The 22967-nt window shown below is 46.4% G+C and overlaps 6 protein-coding genes across 8 annotated transcripts; 3 read left to right on the top strand and 3 right to left on the bottom strand.

Annotated features, from left to right (window-relative positions):
• Positions 1–1280: 1280 nt before the first annotated feature.
• On the top strand, positions 1281–4106 carry LOC127760737 (uncharacterized). Its single transcript, XM_052285036.1, has 2 exons — positions 1281–1730; positions 3601–4106. Exons 1-2 carry the CDS (start codon positions 1366–1368, stop codon positions 3833–3835), a joined length of 600 nt encoding a protein of 199 aa, XP_052140996.1. The 5' UTR covers positions 1281–1365; the 3' UTR covers positions 3836–4106.
• Positions 4107–4863: 757 nt separating this feature from the next.
• On the top strand, positions 4864–7511 carry LOC127760265 (uncharacterized). The gene is made up of 3 exons (XM_052284491.1): positions 4864–4947; positions 5061–5374; positions 7124–7511. The coding sequence occupies exons 2-3, from the start codon at positions 5082–5084 to the stop codon at positions 7314–7316; spliced, it is 486 nt and encodes a 161-aa protein (XP_052140451.1). The 5' UTR covers positions 4864–4947; positions 5061–5081; the 3' UTR covers positions 7317–7511.
• Positions 7512–7823: 312 nt separating this feature from the next.
• Positions 7824–9164, top strand: LOC127752525 (aspartyl protease family protein 2-like). Its single transcript, XM_052277965.1, has one exon. It carries the CDS (start codon positions 7824–7826, stop codon positions 9162–9164), a length of 1341 nt encoding a protein of 446 aa, XP_052133925.1.
• Positions 9165–9708: 544 nt separating this feature from the next.
• Positions 9709–11775, bottom strand: LOC127759892 (GDSL esterase/lipase At4g10955-like). 2 transcript variants are annotated; one of them, XM_052284110.1, is made up of 3 exons: positions 11678–11775; positions 11236–11326; positions 9710–10942 (listed from the first exon to the last, which is right to left on the bottom strand). In XM_052284110.1, exons 2-3 carry the CDS (start codon positions 11304–11306, stop codon positions 9958–9960), a joined length of 1056 nt encoding a protein of 351 aa, XP_052140070.1. In that variant the 5' UTR covers positions 11307–11326; positions 11678–11775; the 3' UTR covers positions 9710–9957. The 2 variants fall into 2 exon arrangements, with proteins under 2 accessions (XP_052140068.1, XP_052140070.1); XM_052284108.1 differs by lacking the exon at positions 11678–11775 and having other exon boundaries at positions 9709–10942; positions 11236–11366.
• A 1396-nt stretch (positions 11776–13171) lies between these two features.
• LOC127762534 (fe-S cluster assembly factor HCF101, chloroplastic) lies at positions 13172–16807 on the bottom strand. Of its 2 annotated transcripts, none has more exons than XM_052287043.1 (15): positions 16606–16807; positions 16350–16475; positions 16129–16259; positions 15988–16038; positions 15564–15719; positions 15351–15494; positions 15134–15276; positions 14913–14982; positions 14723–14818; positions 14532–14621; positions 14400–14453; positions 14203–14326; positions 13814–13938; positions 13516–13638; positions 13172–13410 (listed from the first exon to the last, which is right to left on the bottom strand). In XM_052287043.1, the coding sequence occupies exons 1-15, from the start codon at positions 16694–16696 to the stop codon at positions 13330–13332; spliced, it is 1605 nt and encodes a 534-aa protein (XP_052143003.1). In that variant the 5' UTR covers positions 16697–16807; the 3' UTR covers positions 13172–13329. The 2 variants fall into 2 exon arrangements, with proteins under 2 accessions (XP_052143003.1, XP_052143006.1); XM_052287046.1 differs by having other exon boundaries at positions 16359–16475.
• Positions 16808–19350: 2543 nt separating this feature from the next.
• On the bottom strand, positions 19351–21596 carry LOC127765929 (protein SODIUM POTASSIUM ROOT DEFECTIVE 2). Its single transcript, XM_052290909.1, has 3 exons — positions 21167–21596; positions 20979–21054; positions 19351–19602 (listed from the first exon to the last, which is right to left on the bottom strand). The coding sequence occupies exons 1-3, from the start codon at positions 21374–21376 to the stop codon at positions 19460–19462; spliced, it is 429 nt and encodes a 142-aa protein (XP_052146869.1). The 5' UTR covers positions 21377–21596; the 3' UTR covers positions 19351–19459.
• Positions 21597–22967: the final 1371 nt, after the last annotated feature.

Genomic DNA, 22967 nt, shown 5'->3' with positions numbered 1-22967 from the left:
AGCCTACGAAGAGCTATAAATAAAAACATGCGCATAATACAATTCTCGGTCACTCAGCTTTTGTCTTTTGTGTGGAAAAAAAAGCTTGTGGCTCCGATAAACTCGAACTTGCAGTCTTAAAAAAGTTTAGCAAGCTAGGCTTTCAGTTTGTGAATCAAACAAGCTAGCTTGCGAGCCGCTAGTTTAACTTGTTAGTACAATAGATCACCATAGTTTTTAGTGCTTATCAACTAATGTTTAGTCACTTAATTACATTCAAAATAACTGTATTTAATAAATTATTTATTAGGTAGTAGTATTTATTATTTATTTATGATAAAGTAGTAAATTTGAAATTATGAAGGTGAAATAATATGTTAAAAAAGCTTAATAGGTCAGCTTATGAGCGAAGCCGAGATAGATTTTTAGCTCGTTGAGGATAAAGAGCTGAGCCGAGCCGAGATAAGATGGCTTGTTAAGATGACAAGCTCAAACGTACCGAGCAGGCTTATTATTTGCAAGCTGGATACCGTACTCCAACCCATAAGTTCATCTCATATTTTTAGCTTAATAGACTAGATCAGTTTAGCTGCCTGCGGATGCCCAACCGCACAGTTACCGTCCTAACATGTAGGTCCAATATTTCCATATTCTTACCGAAATTTTGAGATGTTCCACAGCTCGATATTCGTATTTCGCATGTTTAGCAAAGATGTGGCGCGAGAAAATTCATCTAGCAATTCGGAAAGCGCCACACGGGCGGCGGAACCGCCATCTCCTGCGCTTTCACCGAGCGAGAAGATACGATGATATCTTCGCGTATCCGGTACTCGTGAACCTGAAAGTTTGGACACTGATTGAAAGAGATATTCCCCGGCAGGTTCGCCACCGGATTCAGCTTCTCACCAAATTTTAGGCACATATTCTAGGCATATGCTGGGCATCGTTTCTGCTCCCCTCTCTGTTGCGCTCCTCGTCGATCCACGAGAAAGGTGCAGTGGACGCCATTGAACTGCAGCCACTGGCTCCCACAGCTCGCCGTTCACACACGTGCCACCCTCCCATTACTCGATTCCGACCCTCGACGACGGCGACCTCCCGGTGAGTGGGCCGCGACGGCCAGCTTCAGCCCACGTCGTCTTCGTCTTTGCAACGGCCCATCAAACGATGGGCCTCGTCGAGAGAGATAAGCCCACAATGGAACGGGCTATTGTTGGGTTTGGGCCCATCAGCAGCCCGGCCTCTCTCGCGCGTCGTGACGCACACCACCCATCGCCTCTCCTCTCCTACGCTTCCTCTCTCTCTCCGACCTCCTCGGATCCGCCTCGATCTCCTCCTCCTCCTCCACGCGCGGGCGGCGAGGAAACCCTACCGCGAACGACGGCGATGGCGCTGCTCCCGCGGACGGCGCGGCTGGCGCTGCTCTCGGCGCCGCGGGCGTACTCGGCGGCCGCTACGGGGGCGGGCGCAGCCCCGGCGAGGTACGCGGGGGCGCCGCCGCCGGCGCCCCAGTCGAAGGCGGCCGAGTTCGTGATCTCCAAGGTGGACGACCTCATGAACTGGGCGCGGAGGGGGTCGATCTGGCCGATGACGTTCGGGCTGGCCTGCTGCGCCGTCGAGATGATGCACGCCGGCGCGTCCCGCTACGACTTCGACCGCTTCGGCGTCATCTTCCGCCCATCCCCGCGACAGTCCGACTGCATGATCGTCGCCGGGACGCTCACCAACAAGATGGCGCCCGCGCTCCGCAAGTCAGTACCACCTTCCTCCCCTCGGCTGCTCAGATTTCGCGTTCCTGTGTTCCGATCTGGGAATTTGGTGTTGCCCAGCTTTTAGATCTTGGAAATTATCTTGCTAGGGTGAAAAAGACTCAATAGCTAATGTGATGTCATTCTGTAGTGTAGAAAAGCCATAATCCGAAAAGCCTTAATCCCCACCTTTAATGTCATTTGGAAACTTGCCACAAATTCGACACAAGCACCAATGTTCTGAATGCCCGGACAGGACAAATGGGATAGTGCGGTGAATAATTGAAACCTCCTTCCAGCATCAATAGTGCATTAGTCTAAATATTTTGGCATGATTCAAAGTATGCCAATGAAGATTGTGGATCATTCAACCCACCATAACTTAGGATAACTTAGCATACGCCCTATATGGCCTTGCAGATATTTGAGAGGATAAATCGACTTGATAAATATATAGGGTCAATTCAATGGCTTGGTGTTAAACACTGGCTGGATTTGATTTTAGAACCATATACCACTGCCTGTGGATCCCAATTTGATGGCTTGGTGTTAAAGTCTTGCTGGATTTGATTTGAGGACCTATGCATTCATGGAGGATCAGACTTGGAATGCTTATGCGTTCAAGCTTCAGTGGTGCTAAATGTTAACTTAATTAAAGCATTGCGTTTGACTTCCAGGATATATGTGTAACATAAATTGATTTGATGTTTACGTTGTCGATTACTCATTAGTGAAAAAACGTATTTGCTGGTGAATTAGATATTGTGGGTACATAGCATGGTTGTTAAGGCATTGTTATGGCATCGCCATAGTGGTAAAGGCGGTTGCAGGATATATGTTGTTGCAGATCCCACGCCACTACCATCAGATCTAGCTCAAGATCGCAGTTGTTGCAGCTTGCCGGAGCCTTTGAATCTCTCTGGTGGCGGCGACGGACAATGAGGTGAGCAGAGGCATCGAGCTCTAATGGGCCAATGGCGCCATGGCAGTGGTAGCAGCCTGAGATGTTGAGCTCATGCAAAGGTGGTCGGCAGCCAGATGGCGGCTAGTGCCTCCTCTGCTGATGGCTGGTGGCTGGTGGCTGGTGGCTGGTGGAGTATGATGCCTCTTAGGGCATACGTAGAACACGTGGGTATGAAGCTAATGTTAGCTTTGGTGGGTTGGCTGCTTGGCTTATTGGGCCTTTTATCAATTTCCCCTTTGCTCTTGCTGATTTTTCTACAATATTCTCCACTAATCACACCTTAGTCACCTCATATGACATCACAATTCACAACACCTCATGCCCTATGATGCTGAGGCGGTGGTGTGCAACTGTGTTGCCTCAAAACACCTTATGCCTTAACAACACTTGTACCTAGGTTATTTAAGATTTGCTTGTCTCGATACCAATTTTTTCAAAAAATAATATAGTGCTCCACGGTAGAAAAAAAAACAAATATATGCCCTGATTATTTGCATAAGCATGGATTTGCTTCTCCAAGAATCTATAACTCTAGAAAGCAAAGAAAAATCTAATTCTGATCAGCAAGGTGTAGTTTGTATTGATGTGCTTCTCTGAAATGTCCAGAAACCAGCAAAAGGAGTGGCGTGTTGTTCTGAGTGTTTGAAATCAAATAAAATTATTTTGTTGTATGAATGCCATGGCCTTTGTGGAAATCAGTGCTTTTCTTGTGTATCCTCTGGTTATCTGCTATTAATTTTAGGGTGCTACTTCCTTCTTCTTTTTTTTCAAACATGCTTTTTAAGATTTCGTGAAGAACTTCTGTTGTGCCTTTTGCTATTTGGGAATGGTTTTGTCAAAAGACCATTCAACCTTTCTTACCTGCTCACAATTTTATAATGCTAATGGCATTGGTAACTTCTTCCACAGGGTTTATGATCAGATGCCTGAGCCTCGGTGGGTTATTTCCATGGGCAGCTGTGCCAATGGTGGTGGATACTACCATTACTCTTACTCTGTTGTGCGTGGATGCGACCGTATTGTTCCTGTGGACATTTACGTCCCTGGATGCCCTCCAACTGCTGAAGCTTTACTGTATGGTGTCCTCCAGCTCCAAAAGAAGATCAACAGGCGCAAGGATTTCCTTCACTGGTGGACAAAGTGAGGCAATGCTTGCTACTGCTCTTGGTTGTTTTATTTCTTTCGACCCTAATTTTCATCCGAAATAAGAATGGCGTTGTGCTCGGATCTGCAAACTTATTGTTGTGCCTGGAAGGATGTATACCCAGGTCGTGTTGATGTCAGTTCCACATCAATGGACGAGACCAGTGTTGGAACGAGTTTTTCTTTACATTGTAACTCAACATATTAACTTCGTTTATGCAAAGATTCGCCTTAAGCGCGATTTGTGCGCTGTATCTTTACCCTTCACTAAACATTTTATTGTGTCCATTATTGGAGCTTCCTGGCGCGCCGTGTTCCCTGTGCTGTCATAATGTTCATAGTCCCATTGCATATTTCAATTCAACAGAACTAGAAACGGCAGCAATACAACTGTCCAAAAAGTCACCTGATTTAGATATTGTTTAGGCCCCTTGCACATGCGTTTATGTTTAGATTTTCTGAAGACAAAGTGGACTGATCATCACCTTTTAGAGAAGAGTGTGGAAATTTCATCTGCGGATGTTTTAACACGGAAAAGGTGATGGCTTACTCGAACAACGACGTTTGTGTCATTTCAGCAAGCATCCTACTCAACTTCTGTGTCGTAGAATTATCACTTCTGCTGAAGACAACCCTGAGTTGAAGACCCATGCATCGTCAGGCCAGTCATAAAGCATTTGCATCCTATGGAGTAACCTTGTGCTCGAGCTTCCACCGCCGCAGCCTCGCTCATTGATCGGTGGAGACCGGAGAGGGATCGGCAGAGAATGCACGTGACACCAAGGGACTCTTCAGGTGGTCACCGAAGTTCTTCGTGTTAGAACTTGGAAGTGGGAATCGTGCTATGGCAGGGGTACTGTAAAAGAGATTATTATTGACAACTCTCAGAAAGAGATACATCCCGTTTTGTTATCGTAGGCTTAATGGAGTTCCCTTGGCAAAGCGGGCCCTAACCTCTCCTCCAAGCCAAGAGCGCCGCTACAAGAACACACACCCCCTCTGCCATAGCCGCCACATTGCCGCAAAGACGCAAATTAAACCGTCCTCTTCTGCCATCTCGTACGTCGCCTCCTTCCTCCAATCCCGGATTCCCGGTGATCAAAGCGAAAGAAGGTAATAATAACCAGTGATAGCTTCGAATCTCTGTACCGCCGGTGTTTTTGTTATTTATAATCTCTAATTATAATTGCGATCTAATAATGATCCGGCTTCGTGCATGGTGGTAGTAGCAGGATTGTTCGAGCGAGATGAATCCGGCGGCCATGGCGGCGCTGGGGTCGAAGCTGGCGACGCTGGGGTCGGCGGCGCGGGAGGCGGCGAGGGTGGCGGCGAGGCAGGGGTGCGCGTACAACAAGGCGGTGGTGGAGGGGAGCAGGCAGCTGCAGTCGAGGGCGTGCGAGGCGACGAGGAGCGCGGCCAAGCACGGGCGCGCGTTCCACGAGGAGCTCATGGAGCGGAACAAGCGCTACGTCGTCGACCCGCCCACCATCCAGACGTGCCAGGAGCTCTCCAAGCAGCTCTTCTACACCCGCCTCGCCAGGTCCCCTCCCTAATCCCTATCGAGTGATAGATCGATCAGCATTGATTTTGATTGATTTTGGTTAGCTCGATCGATCTTTTTTTTTTCTTTTGCGCTCCATTGACGTACGTTGATTAGCTTCTTTGATGCCAACTGAACTTTTTTTTGGTAGATGAACATATTAATTAATTAATTGGTGCGATTACAGATTGTATAGTTACAACCGAAACCTACTACTAAGGATTTATAATTGAAAAGTAGATTGGTTTTACGGTTCTTGACACTAAAAATTTGATAACAAATATTAGAGTAGTTTTAATCTTAAGTCTGAAGACATTTGATTAAACTTTAATATTGAGTGGTTTTACAGAAAGATACAAAAGGTTTGTACTGTTTTATGATACCGGCCCTATGCTTTTTGAAGGATTGTGAAAAGAGAATCTCAATTCATTATTATGAGAATTATTGTCGCGCCAAGACCACCACCATGTTTTTCTCCCTCCGTCCTAACACTGAAGTATTTGCTCATGAAGAGCTTATTATTTTTAGATGTGGGGTTCTTCAGTCCTTTTTTTTATATATATATTTTTAGTTGTAGATTGCCAATGCATCTCCAATCTTCAGGTGCAAACGTTATTAATTAGGGTATGTTTAGTTCACGCTAAAATTGAAAGTTTGGTTGAAATTGAAACGATGTGACGGAAAAGTTGGAAGTTTATGTGTGTAGAAAAATTTTGATGTGATGGAAAAGTTAGAAGTTTGAAAAAAAAAGTTTGGAACTAAACTCGGCGTTAGAGAGGTTGGACGTGCCAAAAGTATAGTCGAATGTACAAGCTAGCCTAGGGAGAAGATGGATGTCATATTCGTCTTTTCACATCTACTAAATATTTGGCTGCTAATACTCCCTCCGTATTTTAATGTATGATGCCGTTGACTTTTTAACAAACGTTTGACATTTCGTCTTATTCAAAAAAATTATGTAATTATAATTTATTTTATTATGATTTGATTTATCATCAAATATTATTTAAGCATGACATAAGTATTTTTATATTTGCATAAAAATTTTGAATAAGACGAATGGTCAAACGTTGATTAAAAAGTCAACGGTGTCATACATTAAAATACGGAGGGAGTAATAAACTTTCTGAGGGTCGGAGAGAGTAAATCATAGATGTTGAATGCTATTTTCTTAATTTACATACGAGTTTGTATTCATGCCTTACTTGTTGAGAAGGAACTCTGTATTCGATCATGTTTAGGAAAGGTAGCTGATGGTTTCAATCTCTCTGCGCAATCTTTTCTAGTTCGGTATGGGGCTTGTGCAAGGACTTCGTTTATTTCTTCTTTGAAAACATCGGTTTTATGTGAGCTTACTTTTTTTGTACAATAATAAACTTCTTAGAACGGCACTCTTTAGATGATGGAAGTGTTACGCTGTCGGCCGAAGATGAACTCAACAACAACAAAAAAAAAAAGTTGAACATAATGTATTTCTTTGGAAAAGTTAAATATCACCACTTACTAAATTTGTTTGTTGGCTTATTAGCCGCAACTAAAATTTAAATTTTGAAACGTAATTTAATCGATTTTTGAGGTATTTTTCATCGTATTTTATTTTCACTATTGATTTTTAAATCGTTAAGAACACAAATATAAAAAAAATTCTACTTACAAATTATTTTTGTTTACTTTGTTTATGTTTTTTCATGGTTTATCAGCCATCGTACACCGATGAGATACTAACAAGTTGATGTTTCGATCTTGCAGCATCCCTGGCCGTTACGAGTCGTTCTGGAAAGAGGTTGATGGCGCAAAGCTCTTGTGGAAAAACAGGAAGAATCTAAATCTAAAGACCGAGGATATTGGCGTTGCAACATTGTTTGGTATTGAGTTGATAGCATGGTTTGCTGGTGGTGAAGTCGTTGGTAGAGGATTTACTTTCACAGGCTACCATGTCTAACCTCTTACTTCTAGCAAGAACGACCACACACTAGTCATACATCATCAGTAAGATATTGTGTTAATTTGCTACTTAGTAGAATATGTCTAGTCTGATCTTAGATTCCTATAATTCAAGGAGATAGTAGTAGTTTTTCTCTTCGGCACGAGACCAAGTTTTGTTATTCTTGTTATGCCACCAAACAGCATACATGTGAAACAGCCATGACAAACTAATTGGTTTATTTATTATATCTATATAACATATGGTTTATTTATTATACTCTGTTTGGAGTTTAGACATGTTAGTGTCCTGGTGTGTGTGATCACTTGCAATTAATTTGCACATTAATACTGCTAATTTAATTCATGAAACTGCTGCTGGCCAGAATCCGGACCTCAACGGGCAATCTATTCAATTGATTGAGTATTTCAATGGCCTTCACTCTCAAAAACTCCATATTTCATTAACACTGCCATCGCATTGCTCCATCCGTTTACCACCTTGATCACCACCTCGCCCTCCTCAATGGCGCCGCTCAAAACGTTGCTCCTCTTCCTCGTCGTCCTTCTCCCCGTCGCCAACGCATGCCAGCCTCCAAGAACACTCCACGTCCCGGTCTTCCACCGCGACGCGCTCTTCCCGCCACCGCCCGGCGCCAAGCGTGGCAGCCTCCTCCGCCAACGCCTCGCCGCCGACGCCGCGCGCTACGCGTCCCTGGTCGACGCGACCGGCCGCCTCCACTCACCCGTCTTCTCCGGGATCCCCTTCGAGAGCGGCGAGTACTTCGCGCTCGTCGGCGTCGGCACACCGTCCACCAAGGCGATGCTCGTCATCGACACCGGCAGCGACCTCGTCTGGCTCCAGTGCAGCCCCTGCCGCCGCTGCTACGCCCAGAGGGGCCAGGTGTTCGACCCGCGCCGCTCGAGCACGTACCGCCGGGTCCCCTGCTCGTCACCGCAGTGCCGCGCGCTCCGGTTCCCCGGCTGCGACAGCGGCGGCGCCGCCGGAGGAGGCTGCAGGTACATGGTAGCCTACGGCGACGGCTCCTCCAGCACCGGCGACCTCGCCACCGACAAGCTCGCGTTCGCCAACGACACGTACGTTAACAACGTCACGCTCGGGTGCGGCCGCGACAACGAGGGGCTGTTCGACTCGGCGGCCGGGCTGCTCGGCGTCGGCCGCGGCAAGATATCCATCTCGACGCAGGTGGCGCCGGCGTACGGCAGCGTCTTCGAGTACTGCCTCGGCGACCGGACGTCGCGCTCAACGCGCAGCTCGTACCTCGTGTTCGGCCGCACGCCGGAGCCGCCGTCCACGGCGTTCACCGCCCTGCTGTCGAACCCGCGGCGCCCGAGCCTGTACTACGTGGACATGGCCGGGTTCAGCGTCGGCGGCGAGAGGGTCACCGGGTTCTCGAACGCCAGCCTCGCGCTGGACACGGCGACGGGGCGGGGCGGCGTCGTCGTGGACTCCGGCACGGCCATATCCCGGTTCGCCAGGGACGCGTACGCGGCGCTTCGCGACGCCTTCGACGCGCGCGCGCGCGCGGCCGGGATGCGGAGGCTGGCGGGCGAGCACTCGGTGTTCGACGCGTGCTACGACCTCCGCGGGAGGCCGGCGGCGAGCGCGCCGCTGATCGTGCTGCACTTCGCCGGCGGCGCGGACATGGCGCTGCCACCGGAGAACTACTTCCTCCCCGTGGACGGCGGGAGGCGGCGGGCGGCGTCGTACCGCCGCTGCCTGGGGTTCGAGGCGGCGGACGACGGGCTCAGCGTGATCGGTAACGTGCAGCAGCAAGGATTCCGGGTCGTGTTTGACGTGGAGAAGGAACGGATCGGTTTCGCGCTAAAAGGTTGCACGTCTTGATTCAACTTAATACACTTCTTAAGTTAGCCTGAAGCACGTGTAATTCTACTACAGTTATCAAATGTTGTTTCAGCTCGTACTTAAATGTGTGATTCCGATGTATTTTGGTACATTTGTAATGGTCTAAAAATATTTTGGGATCTTTTCCCTTCCGTCATGTTAAATGTTAGACTACTAGGCATTACAACACTATGTGGTTATGGTGCTATTATCACGGTTATCACGTACAATAATCTTTTCAGTTTTTGAAGCCACGCTATACTGCACGTTTTTTAAGCCACGCTATACTTCACGGTAACCGCACGGTTTTTACGTTAACCGTCAAACCATAACTAACGGTAACCTCACCCTAAATGGTTTGGTAAACACTAAAGGCCACACGCTATAGACAAGGGGGCATCCTCTCCAGGTTTAGAATCCTCCCCCATAAGAGTTCATGTTATTTTTTACCCAAAAAAACTTGCACAATATTTTTCTTTTAGCAAATTCCCTTGCTGATTTGGCACTTTGACAATTGACACGATCTATCATCTATGGAGTTGGAGAAGCTGCGGCCACGAGGAGTCGAGGAGGCCCCCATGCCATGCGCCTCCCTAGCGGCTATGGCCACGCCTCGAGCACCTGATCGAGCTTCATTTAGTTGATCGATCTGAAAATTAACGAAACAAGAGCACATTGTCTCTACAACTTCTTTTTTTTTTTAACACGAATTGATGAGTTATCGAAATGACGAATGAATCCCTGATCGAAGCATCTTTTCCCCCGCATTGTGCAGATCGAATTTCAAGCTTTATTAGTAGTAATGGGCGGCGCATTCCAGCGCCAGGTCCGGCCTCCACCACTGGTGGATCCCGTGCGCCGCCTTGAAGTCCGGCGACGCGCCGCGGTTCACCGTCAGGACGGCGGACGGGAACAGGTGCAGCGGCTCGCATCCGCCCGCCGTGCCGATGCCCAGCAGCAGGTCCTTCACCGAGTTCCTCGTCGCCACCCTCCCCACGGCGCCCGCGCCGATGTCCTCCATCTTCTTCCGGTGGTCGAAGTACCCCACGTACTCGGCGCTGATCGGGTCGCCCGGGTTGACGAACACGTTGGGCACCCACCGCGCCAGCGCCGCGAAGGCGTCGTAGCCTCCGCCGCCGCTGCCATGGTGCAGGAGGGTGGCCGCGGCGGCGGTGACGAAGCTGTTGGCGATGCGGACGCCCTGCCTCACCCGCCTGTCGCCGATCCTCTCCACCGGCGCCGACGGGAACGGCGCGTTGAAGAGGAACGTGGGGAGGGCGACGCCCGCCCTGGCCATGGACTTGGCGGCGAGCGTCGAGATGGCGGAGCCCAGGGAGTGGCCGGCCAGCCAGACGCGGTGGTGATGCTGATGCCCCGCCGCCGCCACGACGGCGTGGACGGTCCGCATGGCGGCGTGGAAGCGGGAGGTGCGGTCGAGGCCGTTGCGGACGAGCTGGAGGTCGAGCGCCAGGTCCCGGGACGCCGAGGCCTTCTTGGTGATGGTGCCGCGGAACGCGACGACGTAGTGCGGCGCGCTGGCAGCGGCGGCGGCGGCGGGGTCGAGGAGGTGCCACGGCGGCTGGAACGCGTAGACGGCGCCGAAGATGGAGGAGTCGGCGGCGTCCACGAGCACCTCTCGTACCTCGAAGTGGAAGAACCTCCACCACGCCGGCGCGCGGGCGTCGTGGCCGTGCCGGTTCCACTGCCGGTCGCGCTCCATGACGTACACGCCCTGGACGAGGCTCGCCATGACGGATCGCTGGTGGTGCGGGCAATTCCTGGCCGGAGGAAAACCATCAGAACTCAAAGGTGATCAGATCAATGGTTCCCAATACAGGTTCCTGCTTGTTTTCTTTCACAAAATATACGATCTTTTTTATGCTTAGTTGCTTTCAGCACTGCAAGTTAGAAATCTCGGGGTTTCAAAAACAAAGTTAGAAATCTAAGCATGGTACTAGACAATGCAAATTCTTCAAGGAAACAGAGCAATCTGCAACCAAAAACTGGAAAGTTTTTTTAAAAAAGTAAAAAAAAAAAAGGAACAATGGAAAAGAGGGAATCAGCAAACTACCAATTCACATATGTCAAGTACGTAGGCCCTGACACCTCAAAGATGTCCTTCTGTGACGGCATTTTGCCCATCTTTTTCTTGCTCGGTTGCTCTGCACAACAAAGGGAAGAAATTTGCATGTTAGTCTCAGTGTCATAGGACAGAAATTTACAGATTAAACCGCTCTACTTGATTATATGACCAAGATTCCCACTTTCCTCTTAACTTAACAGCTCCACTCTGCAGTATCCTGCTGCATGGATGTATCCACATTCTGTACAGAACCTTTGTGTGCAGCAGGAAGAGAACTTTTGTCTAATCATATTCTCTAGAGCTCAGGATCGACAGTGAACCAAATAGTTGACAATGTGATCCATAAATCCGTGATACATCAATCGCGTATTCACAATTTCACATTACAAGAATCAGAGGAGAAACTAAAGAAAAGCAGAAAGAACATTACCCGGAGATAAAAACTACTCTTTGCATATCATCTCCTGCTGAGGATCATCCTCATCTTCATTGCACTTCTGACTCTGAAATGAATTCCTCATAGCAAGAGCGTTTATTAGCCAACCAGACGACTTAAGTTTCAAGATCAAGTCAAGAAAGGAATCTAACTTTTTTTAACAAGCGATGAAAACAATAGTTTAAAAGATTGTGCGGGCAACGAACTGCATCAGATCAAATGGAAGCTCCAGTTGCATGATTTGGGCAATTTTTTGTTGGCGCTGACTCAGGCTGCAGAAGTTAAGAAAGGGTTGTATCGGAAGAGCAGGAAACCAGAAGACTTTATCACTTATTTTTTTCAAGAAAAAACTTATGAGCATGAAGTCTCCGGTTTTGTACAGTTGGTCGGAGCACAAGTGGCTTAAATTTATAAAGAACATATCATGTGCCGTGCAGATTTGCATAGTATTACTTCCTCTTCACATCCTTTCTGGAGGAGCAATTAGAGCAAGTTTAATAATGTAGCCAACTACTAACTCTAAAAAATGAAACATTATCTATAGCCAACCTAATAATACACTCATGCAATAATTATTTGTACATATAAACCGCATCATTAATACCTAATCCATCCATCTCTCACATAGTTATTAGAACTTGTGTTGCAGCCAACTATAAATCTACAACTTTTCTTGTCTCTTCTCTCTTCTCTTTTCTCTCCTTCACATAAGCACAACTTGTACAACTCATTTATATAAATCCCATTTTACTCACTCTTAGAAGATTGCAATTAATGAAGACATCTTTTTTTTTTTTTTGGATTCCTAATTGGATACAAACTTTGGACTGGTTCTTTATGATATTTTTGCTGACAAAAACATAGCTGAGAGGTGAGGTGATATTGCTTAAGGCTAGTGATGACATCTGAAAAGTCTAAACGTGTCGATTGGTTCTCTGAGTTATGCAACTTCAAAATTTTTGTATGACGGGCCCGGTTGACAAAACCAGAACTGGTAAGCAAAAGTGCTTCCAAGTTTTTTTTTTTTCTAACTCGTTGTGGAAGAATCTAATGTGGTCGATAACTAGAATGAAGTGTGGATCTTCCAGAATTTTGTGTAGCTACCTGGCAAATGATAGAACAACCCTGTTGTTTCGCTTATGCTTATTAGCCAAACTTTGAATTTTAAAACTTAATTTTAAATTCGATTTTATGGTTTTCTTTTTCATGGTTTATTTTATATTATTTGTCTTTGAATCGCTAAAGACATGTATATTAAAGTTTTACCTACAAGTTATTTGTTTCCTAATAAACTGTCTGGATAAGAGCAAAATGATAGAGCTTGAAATGACTTCGGAAATTACTAATAGAGATAATTCAATAAAGTTCATTAGCAGTAACTCAGAAGACTCTTACATGTCCTTTTGGTCGATATGTGGAATATGGATGGTGGAAACACATCTTGAATCCCCCTTTTCAGACTTCAGAGCATTTCAAATGGACCAAAAGTAAGAAAAAACAATGCCTTCTATTCCAATAAATATTGCTCATTGTACACTGTTACAGTAATCACACTTCTTTTCCCTGTAATCCTAGAAACTCTGAAAGTCGATTGTATCAAAAGTTTGTTTTCTTGCCCCTTCTGACTGAACATTATCTCTACTCTATCATGAAGAGACTGCTGCTGTTGTTGCACGAGGAACATCCACAAGCCTCTCAAGCATTTCCAATTGATCATAAGGTGCTATCTGCAGAGAATCAGATTCATGTTCATTTCATCTCCATTTAATCCATCTACATGAATTTCGGAAGTCTACTGTACATGAAATAATCTTTATTTTGTATTACATTACCTGAGAAAAACCATCAGGCCAAGTTATAGAAACTGCGTAGTTTCCCATAGGACGGATCTCTTCAGGTTCAATGTCTTCTGGTATATCACCATATTGTACTTTCTGCTCACCTGTCCATTCGTCCTGCAGACAAGAACTACTTAGTTTGTGCAAAACAAGGGCAGCTGTGAAAATATTGGTTTCTGAAAATACAGACTACATGATTTAGTTTCTGAAAATTATAAGCACTGTACACGCCATTTGAAGTCGATGCCAGTGTTAGAATAATACACATTAAACGGTGAAAAGGTATACCCACCACACTTTGAGCAGATCGGTCATTCCTTCTGACTGTTGCTGGATGCAACAAGAACTCTTCATCTGAATCTGGTACTTTCACTCGGATTGCTCTAATTGATCTATCATAGGAAACTGCTGTTGAAACTGGCAAAATGAAAAAGATTAACACATCATTACAGGAGAAAAACTTGGTAAAAAAAGAAACATATCTGTTTTGCTGTAATACATTTTTTGAACAAAAGCTGGCAGTATTTATTTTTTTTGGGAATAAGAAAGCTGGCAGTATTTATTGGTATACTTCTTTCTTCGTTTTGTTTAAATTTTGGTTAGTTCGAATTCACCAAGAAAATAAATTGTATGAACTACTTTTACATATTCTAGGTTGTAATTTGTGAACTGCTAACTTACCCTGTTGTCTGATTTTAGCACACTGCTGAACAACACAAACTCCAAGATTCTGAAACGTCTTAGCAACATCCCCTTGTGGATCAGCCACTACTTCAGGAATTCCAGTATCTCCAGACGCTGAAAGCTGTAAATTATACCAAACTGTGATCATTGCACTCACTTTTATCCTTGTACAAGATAGGTGGGATTGAGCTTACAGTTGGCCGTATCGGCAAATCGAAGAGGTGAGGTATTCCAAACTGCTGCACAACCTGAAATAATTGCAATGCTGACGCAATTCAAAAAATATTCAAGAGAATGTGCTAAATGTGCATCAAAACTTTTCTTGCCTGAGCTCCAGAACCTTGCCCAAATGGGTAAAATCGTTTTCCATCAGCATCGAAGTAGCACATGTTCTCAACAACTGCAACGCACGGAACCTTCACAAAGAAGATGAAGATGAAGCAGAAACAAATTGATGCACGAATAGTAAGCACGGTAGATTACAATTAAAATGAACAGTGATATGAAGATTACACACCTTCAGCTTGGAAAACATTCTAACTCCCTTTGCAACATCGATGAAAGCAAGCTTCTGAGGGGTGGTAACAATGACAGCTGCAGTCAATGGGGCTACCTGATGTTTCAGACATGTTAAATTTCACAGTGCCTACAAGCATGGTTGATGTTACCACGTGTGATTTGTACAATACTCAGGCTAGAGGTACCACCTGACAGAGTGTTAAGTGTATATCTCCTGTTCCTGGAGGCATGTCAATGACAAGGTAGTCGAGTTCGCCCCTTTATGAAAAGAAGAAAAAAAGTCAAGTTTTTTCAACGGAACCCAATAATATTATTGGGAATCTACGAAAGGCTAAGCTGGTAAAAATGGGCTGCTTTATTATGTTCATCAGATGCCTTCATAAAGATGTCAAGTATCTCTTTTGCATACCAATCAGTAGTGGTCAGCAACTGATTAATCACTCCCGAAACCATTGGACCACGCATTATAGCTCTTCCTTGTCCAGCAAAGCCAAAAGACACCATCTTGACGCCCAAATACTCGGTTGGAAGAATACTTCTGCTTTCTGGGTTCTAAAGGTAAATCTGTTTACCATTATTAGTGCAACCACTAATTTTTTGTTAACACAATTATTCAATCAGCTTACCATCACTAGCAGCCGGTTTTCAGGAGAAACCATAGTTGGTAAGCTCGGACCGAAGACATCAGCATCAAATATTCCAACCCTGGCCCCCATACCAGCTAATGTATATGCAAGATTTACAGCAACTGTAGACTTTCCAACTCCTCCCTGGGAAAAAATGTTTTTTAGTTACTTACTACTAAAAAGGACTGATTTATTATTATCCTGAGGTCTTGCCTTGCAGCTTGAAACTGCTATGATATTCGAAATCTTCTGCAATCCTTCTGGAAGCTCCCCTGCGTATGCTGGTTGTGCAGGTTGCGCAGACATTGTAACATTGACCTTCTTGACCCAAGGAAGTGCTGCAACAACCTCATTTGCCTTCTCTTCAAACTACAAAGCAAAACAAGTCTTCATGCAATTTTGCCGCAAATTGTTTTTCCAAACCAGGATAGGACAGCATTTTTACAAACAGATAGGAGTATAAACCAATCAGTTCACATTTATACATCTATCTCATCAGATGCCAATGATAAGCTTAACCGATACTATTATCTCAAAACCAATATAGTTACTGCTATTTTGTTTGAGACAACTGAAGATAAAGAGTGAATAGTTCCACGGAGATAACTGAACACGTCAACACAGGAACTGTACTCACCATGTCCTTGATCGGGCAGGCAGGAGTCGTCAGCTCCAGACGAAACGAGACCTGAAAAAGCAGAGCCAAATGGAGACCAAAGTAAGCCAAATGTTCGAGCAGTGCATCCAGGCTTCATCAGCAAGTGTCCTTCAACTTAACCTCTTCCAAGGCCTCGCTAATCTCCAGGTCCTTGACGAACCCGCACGAGACGATGTCCGTCCCGAAGTCGGGATCGATGATTTGGGAGAGCGCCACGAGCACGTCCTTCTTGGCGTCCTCCACCGACGCCACTGCCACACACACCAGTTCGAAAATCAAATGGAAAGCACACACAAACGTAAAACAAATTTCGCAGTTTGCTGAGAGGAGTTCCGACTGACGAAGGTTACCGCTCGACGAAGCGGCTCCCGCGCGCCGCCGGAGCCGGCCCACGCGCCGCGGCGAGGGGCACCAGCCATGCGCCTGGGCGGCCGCCGCGGCAGGAGAAGCCTTCGCCGTGAAGGCGCCTGCAAGAACCATGAAATCCGTGGAGTTAGCTCGCCGGTGAGAGCCCCTGCTCGGGCGCGTCAGAGCATGAGCACGGAGTAGAAGCTGAACGCGAGACAAGGCAACCATCCAACCGCCGTGTGCGCTCACCTCGCGGGGTTGGAGTCGACGGGGGGAGGAGGAGAGGGGGCGCGGGCGGCGCGAGGAAGGAGGCAGGCGCGGCGGCGCGGAGGTTCCGCATTGCGGGCCTTCGACGGCGAGGCGAGGAGATGGCGGGCGCGCGCGCGGCGAGGAAGCGTGGCGCGGAGGAGCGGTGGGAGGGAGTGGCCGTCTCTGGGCCGCTGGTTGTGTGGATTTGGTTTGCCTTTGCTCGCTTGAAGATTAGTGGTACAGGCAGATGGCGAGAGCGTGGCGGACACGGGACACCGACGAGTGGGCCCTGTTGGATTATATTTTTTTAAGATAATGGAATAAAAATCCCAGCCTCTGCAAATTTTTGGATTACATATGCCACAAGTTGTTCGCTCGAGTGTCGGTACATCCATAGAACGGGAGAAGGCACAGCAGCTAGGTAAATTTTGTCGCTAAGTTTGTCAAGAAAAGTACGTATTTTGCACATTATTTTTTCCCCGAGTTTATACGTGGATAGTAAAATGCAGTGGTCAAGGTTAGTAGTATCGGGAAAGTGAAATCATCTCTTGAGGAGATATCCCCTCGTTTCGTGCACGTCACCTGAATAGTCATAACAATATGATAAAAAATTGGCAACATAGATTAATATGAAATATATCACTCCACAAACATGTAAGTTTAAATTCAACTTCTACAAGTTGTAACAAAAATAACAAATATAGTTGCGAATGTGAGATAACTATTTTCAGTTTAATTTGTTATTTTTGTTGTAACTTATAGAAGTTAAATTTGGTCTTGCATGTTTGTGGAGTGATATATTTCGTATTAATCTATGTTGTTAATTTTTTTAAAATTTTTTGATAACTATTTAGATGACATGCAAACAACCAGAGGATATCCCCTCGAGAGATAAAAATAGTGTTGTTTCATTTTATAGATGGAGATGGGCCGAAAGTTCTAAACGCACACGAAGCCACCAACAGCTCGGACAAGGCACAAGGTAAGCACATATGTGCATGGGAACAAGTCAGCCTTTGTCCCTCGTCTTCCCGCCTTTGTCCCTCGTCTTCCCGTGGAGTTTAAATTCTGAACCATAACACCAGAAATTTTACCACCCCTTCTCCCCAACTTGCAAAATCGGATTAAATTAGATCCTATGATAGGATGGATGACCAGTTTCGTTGACGTGGCATCCTAATGAGAACAAATAAAAAATTTGGGGCCCATATGTAAGTACACATCCACCTCTCCCATCTCTTCCTAGGAGCTCATTGGTGAGGAGATAAGCGGGGTGGTCGGCGAGATGATCACGAAGGCAACAATGGCGGTAGGAGGTCGGCAAAGAGGGGCTCCAGTGGTTTGTGGCAACACGGGAAAGAGGAGGGAGGCAAGGGAGACAGTGCATTGTGAGTTTGCCTGTGGGAAGAGAAGCAGTGGTGGCGGTGCCGACGAGCCCCTGGGAGCTTGAGCTCGTCCACCCTTCAGTACGCGAAGGGATCCAGTGGCGGCGGCAGCCAGCAAGCCCTGCGTGAGCTCAAGCTCGGTCAATTGCTTGTGCGAAGGGAGGCTTGCCCAAGTCCTATCACAATCAGTGAAGGACACCCCGTGAATTCGACAGAGGATAGACGAATATGCGACGACAAGGATGACGGCATCGCAGGTGGTGTGGGTGGGAGGGCTCGCTGCATCGAAAGCAATAATTGTACCTGCGCCCACCCAAGATCCGTCTCCCGTCCTCGATCTCCAACTCAATAGCGTTGTTTGGGCCCTTCCCGACAATGTGTTACAACTTCAATAAGAAGGAGATGGCGCCTGGCGACAGCCTACAGGCGAGCACCTTGAGGAGCACGTGCTGCTCCACTTTGTGAACCCATCACCCACCACCAGAGACAACATCGACACTGACCGCAATCTTCATCAAGGGTATTCTGCGCATAGCTTGTCGTCGACACCGATAGTATTGAGCAAGTTGGCATGGAGGAGACGAGAAGAAGCATAGGAAGAAGGTGAGGTGGTCACTTTACTTGCGAGCCCCACAGACTAAGATACCACATCAGCGAAACCTGGCTTTGCGAATTGGTGGTGGTGGTGGGGGGGGGGTGGGGGTTCAGGATTTCCAATATTGAGGTTTAGTGGTACTATTTAAAACTCGACAGAAAGATGAGGAACGAATAGTAGACTTATTGCTATGTCCATGCTATGTGTTGCAGACGGTCCATATACGTAGCCCGTGAGCGTCTCGGCCCTGGCCCCTCCAGCACTCGCCGGCCCATTGCCAGACACCACAACCGCGTGACGCACCTTTGCTACACGCGACACAACAACTTGTCCTCACTCGCGCCCGCGAACGAGTGGGCATTGGCCCAAGCGCGGGACGGAGCGCCGCGCCGGTTACGCAACGCGAAGCGGGCGCCATCGGTTGGCTTCCGCTTCCGCCTCCGGCCCCGTCCCCGCGCGCGCGCGCGCGCGGCCAACGCCAACGCAGCCTGTTTATCCGGGTAAAGCCACCACGAATCGAGGCCACTGCCGGTCCTGGCGTCGAACGACTCGGCAAGTGTACATGATCCAACCGGAGATGATCGATCGTCCAATGCAGCAGCGATGGGCAAGATTGTGATGGATGAGTAGTTGAGGACCAATTTAACCGACCGATGCAGGGAAAACACATGCACTGAAAATGGCGCTTCTTCCCTAGTTACATTTCCTGATCAATCCTGACGGTGCTTCTGTATATGTGCACGCGATGCGTTCAAGACCGAGACGGACGAGAAGGCACGACCCCATGGCGTACCATACACTTGAATACTTGACGCGACGAGATCTCACATATATGTATTATCCCCGCCGATCTATCATTCTACTACTAGCTTAGCTAGCAACCTTGGGAGTTGGGGGCCACCCACAGCTCTGCAAACTTCATCACCTTGGAGACGCTCGCCAGCACCTCATACGGCGTGATATCCCCTATCACCACCACCTTCTTACTCTCCAGATCTACCTCAAACGACGTAACACCTGCACACCACACACAGAAAGATACATGTTCAGATGCATGTAATGCAGAGTTCATTCAGACTAACTTGAAAGTTGAAACTGACAAATCCCTTCCATTTTTCGCTTGATCCGGCAATGAGCCGACAGACGGTGGCAACAAACCATCTTTTTTGTAGAGTGAAGTAAAGTTTTACTACCAAAATCTTGGGTACCGACTGGGGTGGCGACACCTAAACTTCTTTCCAGAAAGGGTAGGCAAGCACAGGCAGGAAGGCAGCCATGCACATGTGTACAGTGCAAACATGTGCTGAAACCTGCATATAATGCATGGATGCATTTGGCCTGCGTGCCTGCACAAGCCGCAACCAAAACGACACGAAAGCCAACTCATGAGCAGCGGATGATCGCACATTTTCGAGCTCCGTGACCTGTAACAATACTACTTTTCTTCAGAAACATTTTCGTTTTCTGAAATGATAGTGGCTTTATGGAGCAGAGCACATTGCTGCTAGGTTGTGTTCACTGTTCGCCATTAGCGAAACAACGAGGGAACCAGAGTAGATCGCTGGGGTTGGGTTCTTCGCTTTGCTTATACTGAAATCATTGGAGGTGTACAAGGGTCAACCACCGGGGCGAGTTTTTCTTCCTTGCACTGACAGGCCCGTCTTCTTGCAGCAGCTACGAATTCTTCTGAAACTCTGAACAACTCACTGCCCTCTCTGACTCTCCCAGACTCTGCTCACATCCCAAAGATGCCCATGTGGTAGCACCAGGCTACGTTATAAAATTCTCAGATGTACGCCATTTCATAACCCGGTGATTTTTAAAAGATAACACCGACTCAGTGATTGATTCGAGGTCCTAGATAGTACTAAAATTCGACAAATAAGAATGCTTCGCTTGACTAATACTCCTAAGAAATGTACACACTTGCATATATGAATGAAGTACGTTGAAGAGATGTTGAGTAAAAAAGATCGAGGCAGGATTCAACTCCAGGATTTCAGGTATTATCACTTTTTAGACTAGCGGACTGTCAAATTAGTTGTCACAAATTTTAGTCCCCTGCCCCTAAGTTATTGCTGTGCCATTGCTATTGTTATGTGAGTCACAGAGTCCTCAAGTAATTGCAACGAAGAAAAACAGAGAGAAAGAGAACGAACAAGTGGGTTACTTGTTCAGTTGTTCTTGGGGGTGAAGAATCATGAGTTCATGGCACTACAAATAAAGTTCAGAATGATATATCGGTTCAAGTAGTTTTGTTCGTTTGGTAAATGAAAAGTGCAACTTTATGGTAACGAGTACTTCAAAATGCATCCTTTTTAGCACTAGGGCCTATTAAAAGAATCTGAACACCGTCCCAAAAAAAAAAGAACAGAGGATCAGCTGTCTCATACCGTCCATCTTGGATATATGCTTCTGAACTTTCTTGGCGCATCCGTAGCAGTGCATGGACACCCTGAGCTCCACGATCTGCACCAACCAAAAAACGCAACAGATGGAACAGAGAGAAAAGCATCAGCAGACAGAATGTTTTGCAGACATGTCCTTAATAGAACAGGGGAGAGGAGTTCATGTTCATCACCTTTGGCTCTAGATGGAAAGCGAGAGTCTTGGCTCCGCCGACGAGATCCTTGAGCTTCACAAGCTCTTCCAGCTGAGAGCTCACCAGCGCCTCCCTCTCGATGGCCTCCTCCTCGTCGTCTTCCACCGAATGTATGCAGACGCAGGCGTTCGTGCAGAGAGCGAGGGAGAAGCAGTCGAGGACCTTCTCAAAACCTAGCTTCCTCCCCATCTCTAACAAAGTGCAATCCTTTTGAAAAAAAAGCAGCCAATGTCTACTGCCTCTCGCCAAGATTGGCTGGGCTCTGCTGCGCAGGGGATAATGTGAAGAATGGCACAGCTTTGCGCGAGAAGAGACAAGTAGATATGCGAGCTGAGCCAGTAGACCTACCAAAGCGCTTGGAATGAGGTCAGGGAAGAGGCATATATACAAGCTGTAGCAGTATTGAAGTGGGCTATTGCCCAAAAGTCTGAAGCAACTTCCTAGAAATATTATTAACTTTTGTTCAGTGCAAGACATGGTCAGGCGCCGGTTTTACAACGAGACAAGCTGGTAAGCGCTGCATGTGACAATGTGCTTGCCGATTGGCAGGTACTAGAACTGGTGCAATTATGCATTGCAGAACACATTGCAATGTTTCTTTTAGATAATGAGAACTCACTGCAATGTGATAATCATTCCTGGTCTGGTAGGATGTATAGAAGAGAGAGTCAGAGAACCAAACTGAGGGACAACACATTTAGGTAAATCATAAGATACAATTATAGAAGTAATCATGCTAACCATTTGGCTAGTAATTAATATACATAAATACTCCATATGCAAGTAACTGAAAACATAGAAAATCTGCAGCAAGACGTCGTTGATTCACAAATTGCCACATAAGTGCCTTTCACTTGTCCACATCGGAATAATGTATGTATTTGATCGTTTCATTCGGTGGGGAACACATGCCAACGTAAGCTGATCAGCATAGAGAATACAGGCAAGAAGGCATCAGCTACCATTTTACCATATAAAACCATATCCACTTGTCTTGCGCCGAAGAGAGGACCAAAGTTATAAATTTGGTCGGAGAATATGAAATGCGAGCAGGTCACCTTCATAGACGCATGCCACAGCGGTTCTAATCTTTGTAGGCCACGACTTTGTAAGCCACGACGACCTTTAGCCTCTAATATCAAATATAGCTACGCAATTAGGAATTGATTTGTTGCCAGTCATACTCTAATTTGCTCATCTAGACGCGTCTGATCAATGCAAAATTAATCGCTAAATCTTACGTAATCCTCCCATTGTCTTCTACTAATAAAAAAAGAAGTTGTAAACTAGTCGCGCATCGTGTGTTGTCACCTTTTTACTTTCCGAAAGGCATGATGGATGCATCGGTGCGCATCGCCATTTGACAAGATCCCAAAGGGCTACACGTCCAATTAGGGGAGAGAGACGAGACATGATTGATTAGCCTGTAATGCTTTGTGCTTATGTGCGACACCGACATCTTAATCGGTTGTACTCGCAAAAGGGGAAAAAAAAGGACGTCTTAATCGCGTCCAGCTCTGAAGAACAGTGGCGGAATATGGTGGCGGGCCTCGTGCGATTCAACTGTTTTTTCAAGGAAGCGCGCAGCGACTGGATCTTTCACTATTTATCTCTTTTTGAAAACTTATTTTATGAATATACCCTAATAGAATTTATCCCAAAAACGACTTAAATCTCGGCAGCAGGGTTGTTGGTGGTGCTGATTTCCAACGTGTATGTGCCAAAGATCTTGGCGCCAAAACCCTGGTACATTTTAAGGGCTTGTTCACTTTGATGTTAT

The sequence above is a fragment of the Oryza glaberrima genome, chromosome 1 (genome assembly GCF_000147395.1).
Source record: "Oryza glaberrima chromosome 1, OglaRS2, whole genome shotgun sequence".
NCBI classification, from domain to species: Eukaryota; Viridiplantae; Streptophyta; class Magnoliopsida; order Poales; family Poaceae; genus Oryza; species Oryza glaberrima.
Note: the sequence above shows the minus strand (reverse complement) of the source record. Positions and strands in the feature narration are given on the sequence as shown.

What these genes read in the sequence shown, in the direction of transcription:
- LOC127765929 (XM_052290909.1), bottom strand. Translation starts at nt 21,376, where the DNA reads ATGGGGAGGAAGCTAGGTTTTGAGAAGGTCCTCGACTGCTTCTCCCTC. An exon ending in CTTTCCATCTAGAGCCAAAG is followed by an intron (nt 21,055 to 21,166) that starts GTGATGAACATG and finishes TGGTTGGTGCAG; the next exon opens with ATCGTGGAGCTCAGGGTGTC. An exon ending in GCATATATCCAAGATGGACG is followed by an intron (nt 19,603 to 20,978) that starts GTATGAGACAGC and finishes TGTGGTGTGCAG; the next exon opens with GTGTTACGTCGTTTGAGGTA.
- LOC127762534 (XM_052287043.1), bottom strand. Translation starts at nt 16,696, where the DNA reads ATGCGGAACCTCCGCGCCGCCGCGCCTGCCTCCTTCCTCGCGCCGCCC. An exon ending in GAATGTTTTCCAAGCTGAAG is followed by an intron (nt 14,622 to 14,722) that starts GTGTGTAATCTT and finishes TTCTTTGTGAAG; the next exon opens with GTTCCGTGCGTTGCAGTTGT. An exon ending in GGCAAGGTTCTGGAGCTCAG is followed by an intron (nt 14,454 to 14,531) that starts GCAAGAAAAGTT and finishes CAATTATTTCAG; the next exon opens with GTTGTGCAGCAGTTTGGAAT.
- LOC127752525 (XM_052277965.1), top strand. Translation starts at nt 7,824, where the DNA reads ATGGCGCCGCTCAAAACGTTGCTCCTCTTCCTCGTCGTCCTTCTCCCC.
- LOC127760737 (XM_052285036.1), top strand. Translation starts at nt 1,366, where the DNA reads ATGGCGCTGCTCCCGCGGACGGCGCGGCTGGCGCTGCTCTCGGCGCCG. An exon ending in ATGGCGCCCGCGCTCCGCAA is followed by an intron (nt 1,731 to 3,600) that starts GTCAGTACCACC and finishes CTTCTTCCACAG; the next exon opens with GGTTTATGATCAGATGCCTG.
- LOC127759892 (XM_052284108.1), bottom strand. Translation starts at nt 11,354, where the DNA reads ATGCAAATTTCTTCCCTTTGTTGTGCAGAGCAACCGAGCAAGAAAAAG. An exon ending in TACTTGACATATGTGAATTG is followed by an intron (nt 10,943 to 11,235) that starts GTAGTTTGCTGA and finishes TCCTCCGGCCAG; the next exon opens with GAATTGCCCGCACCACCAGC.
- LOC127760265 (XM_052284491.1), top strand. Translation starts at nt 5,082, where the DNA reads ATGAATCCGGCGGCCATGGCGGCGCTGGGGTCGAAGCTGGCGACGCTG. An exon ending in TTCTACACCCGCCTCGCCAG is followed by an intron (nt 5,375 to 7,123) that starts GTCCCCTCCCTA and finishes TCGATCTTGCAG; the next exon opens with CATCCCTGGCCGTTACGAGT.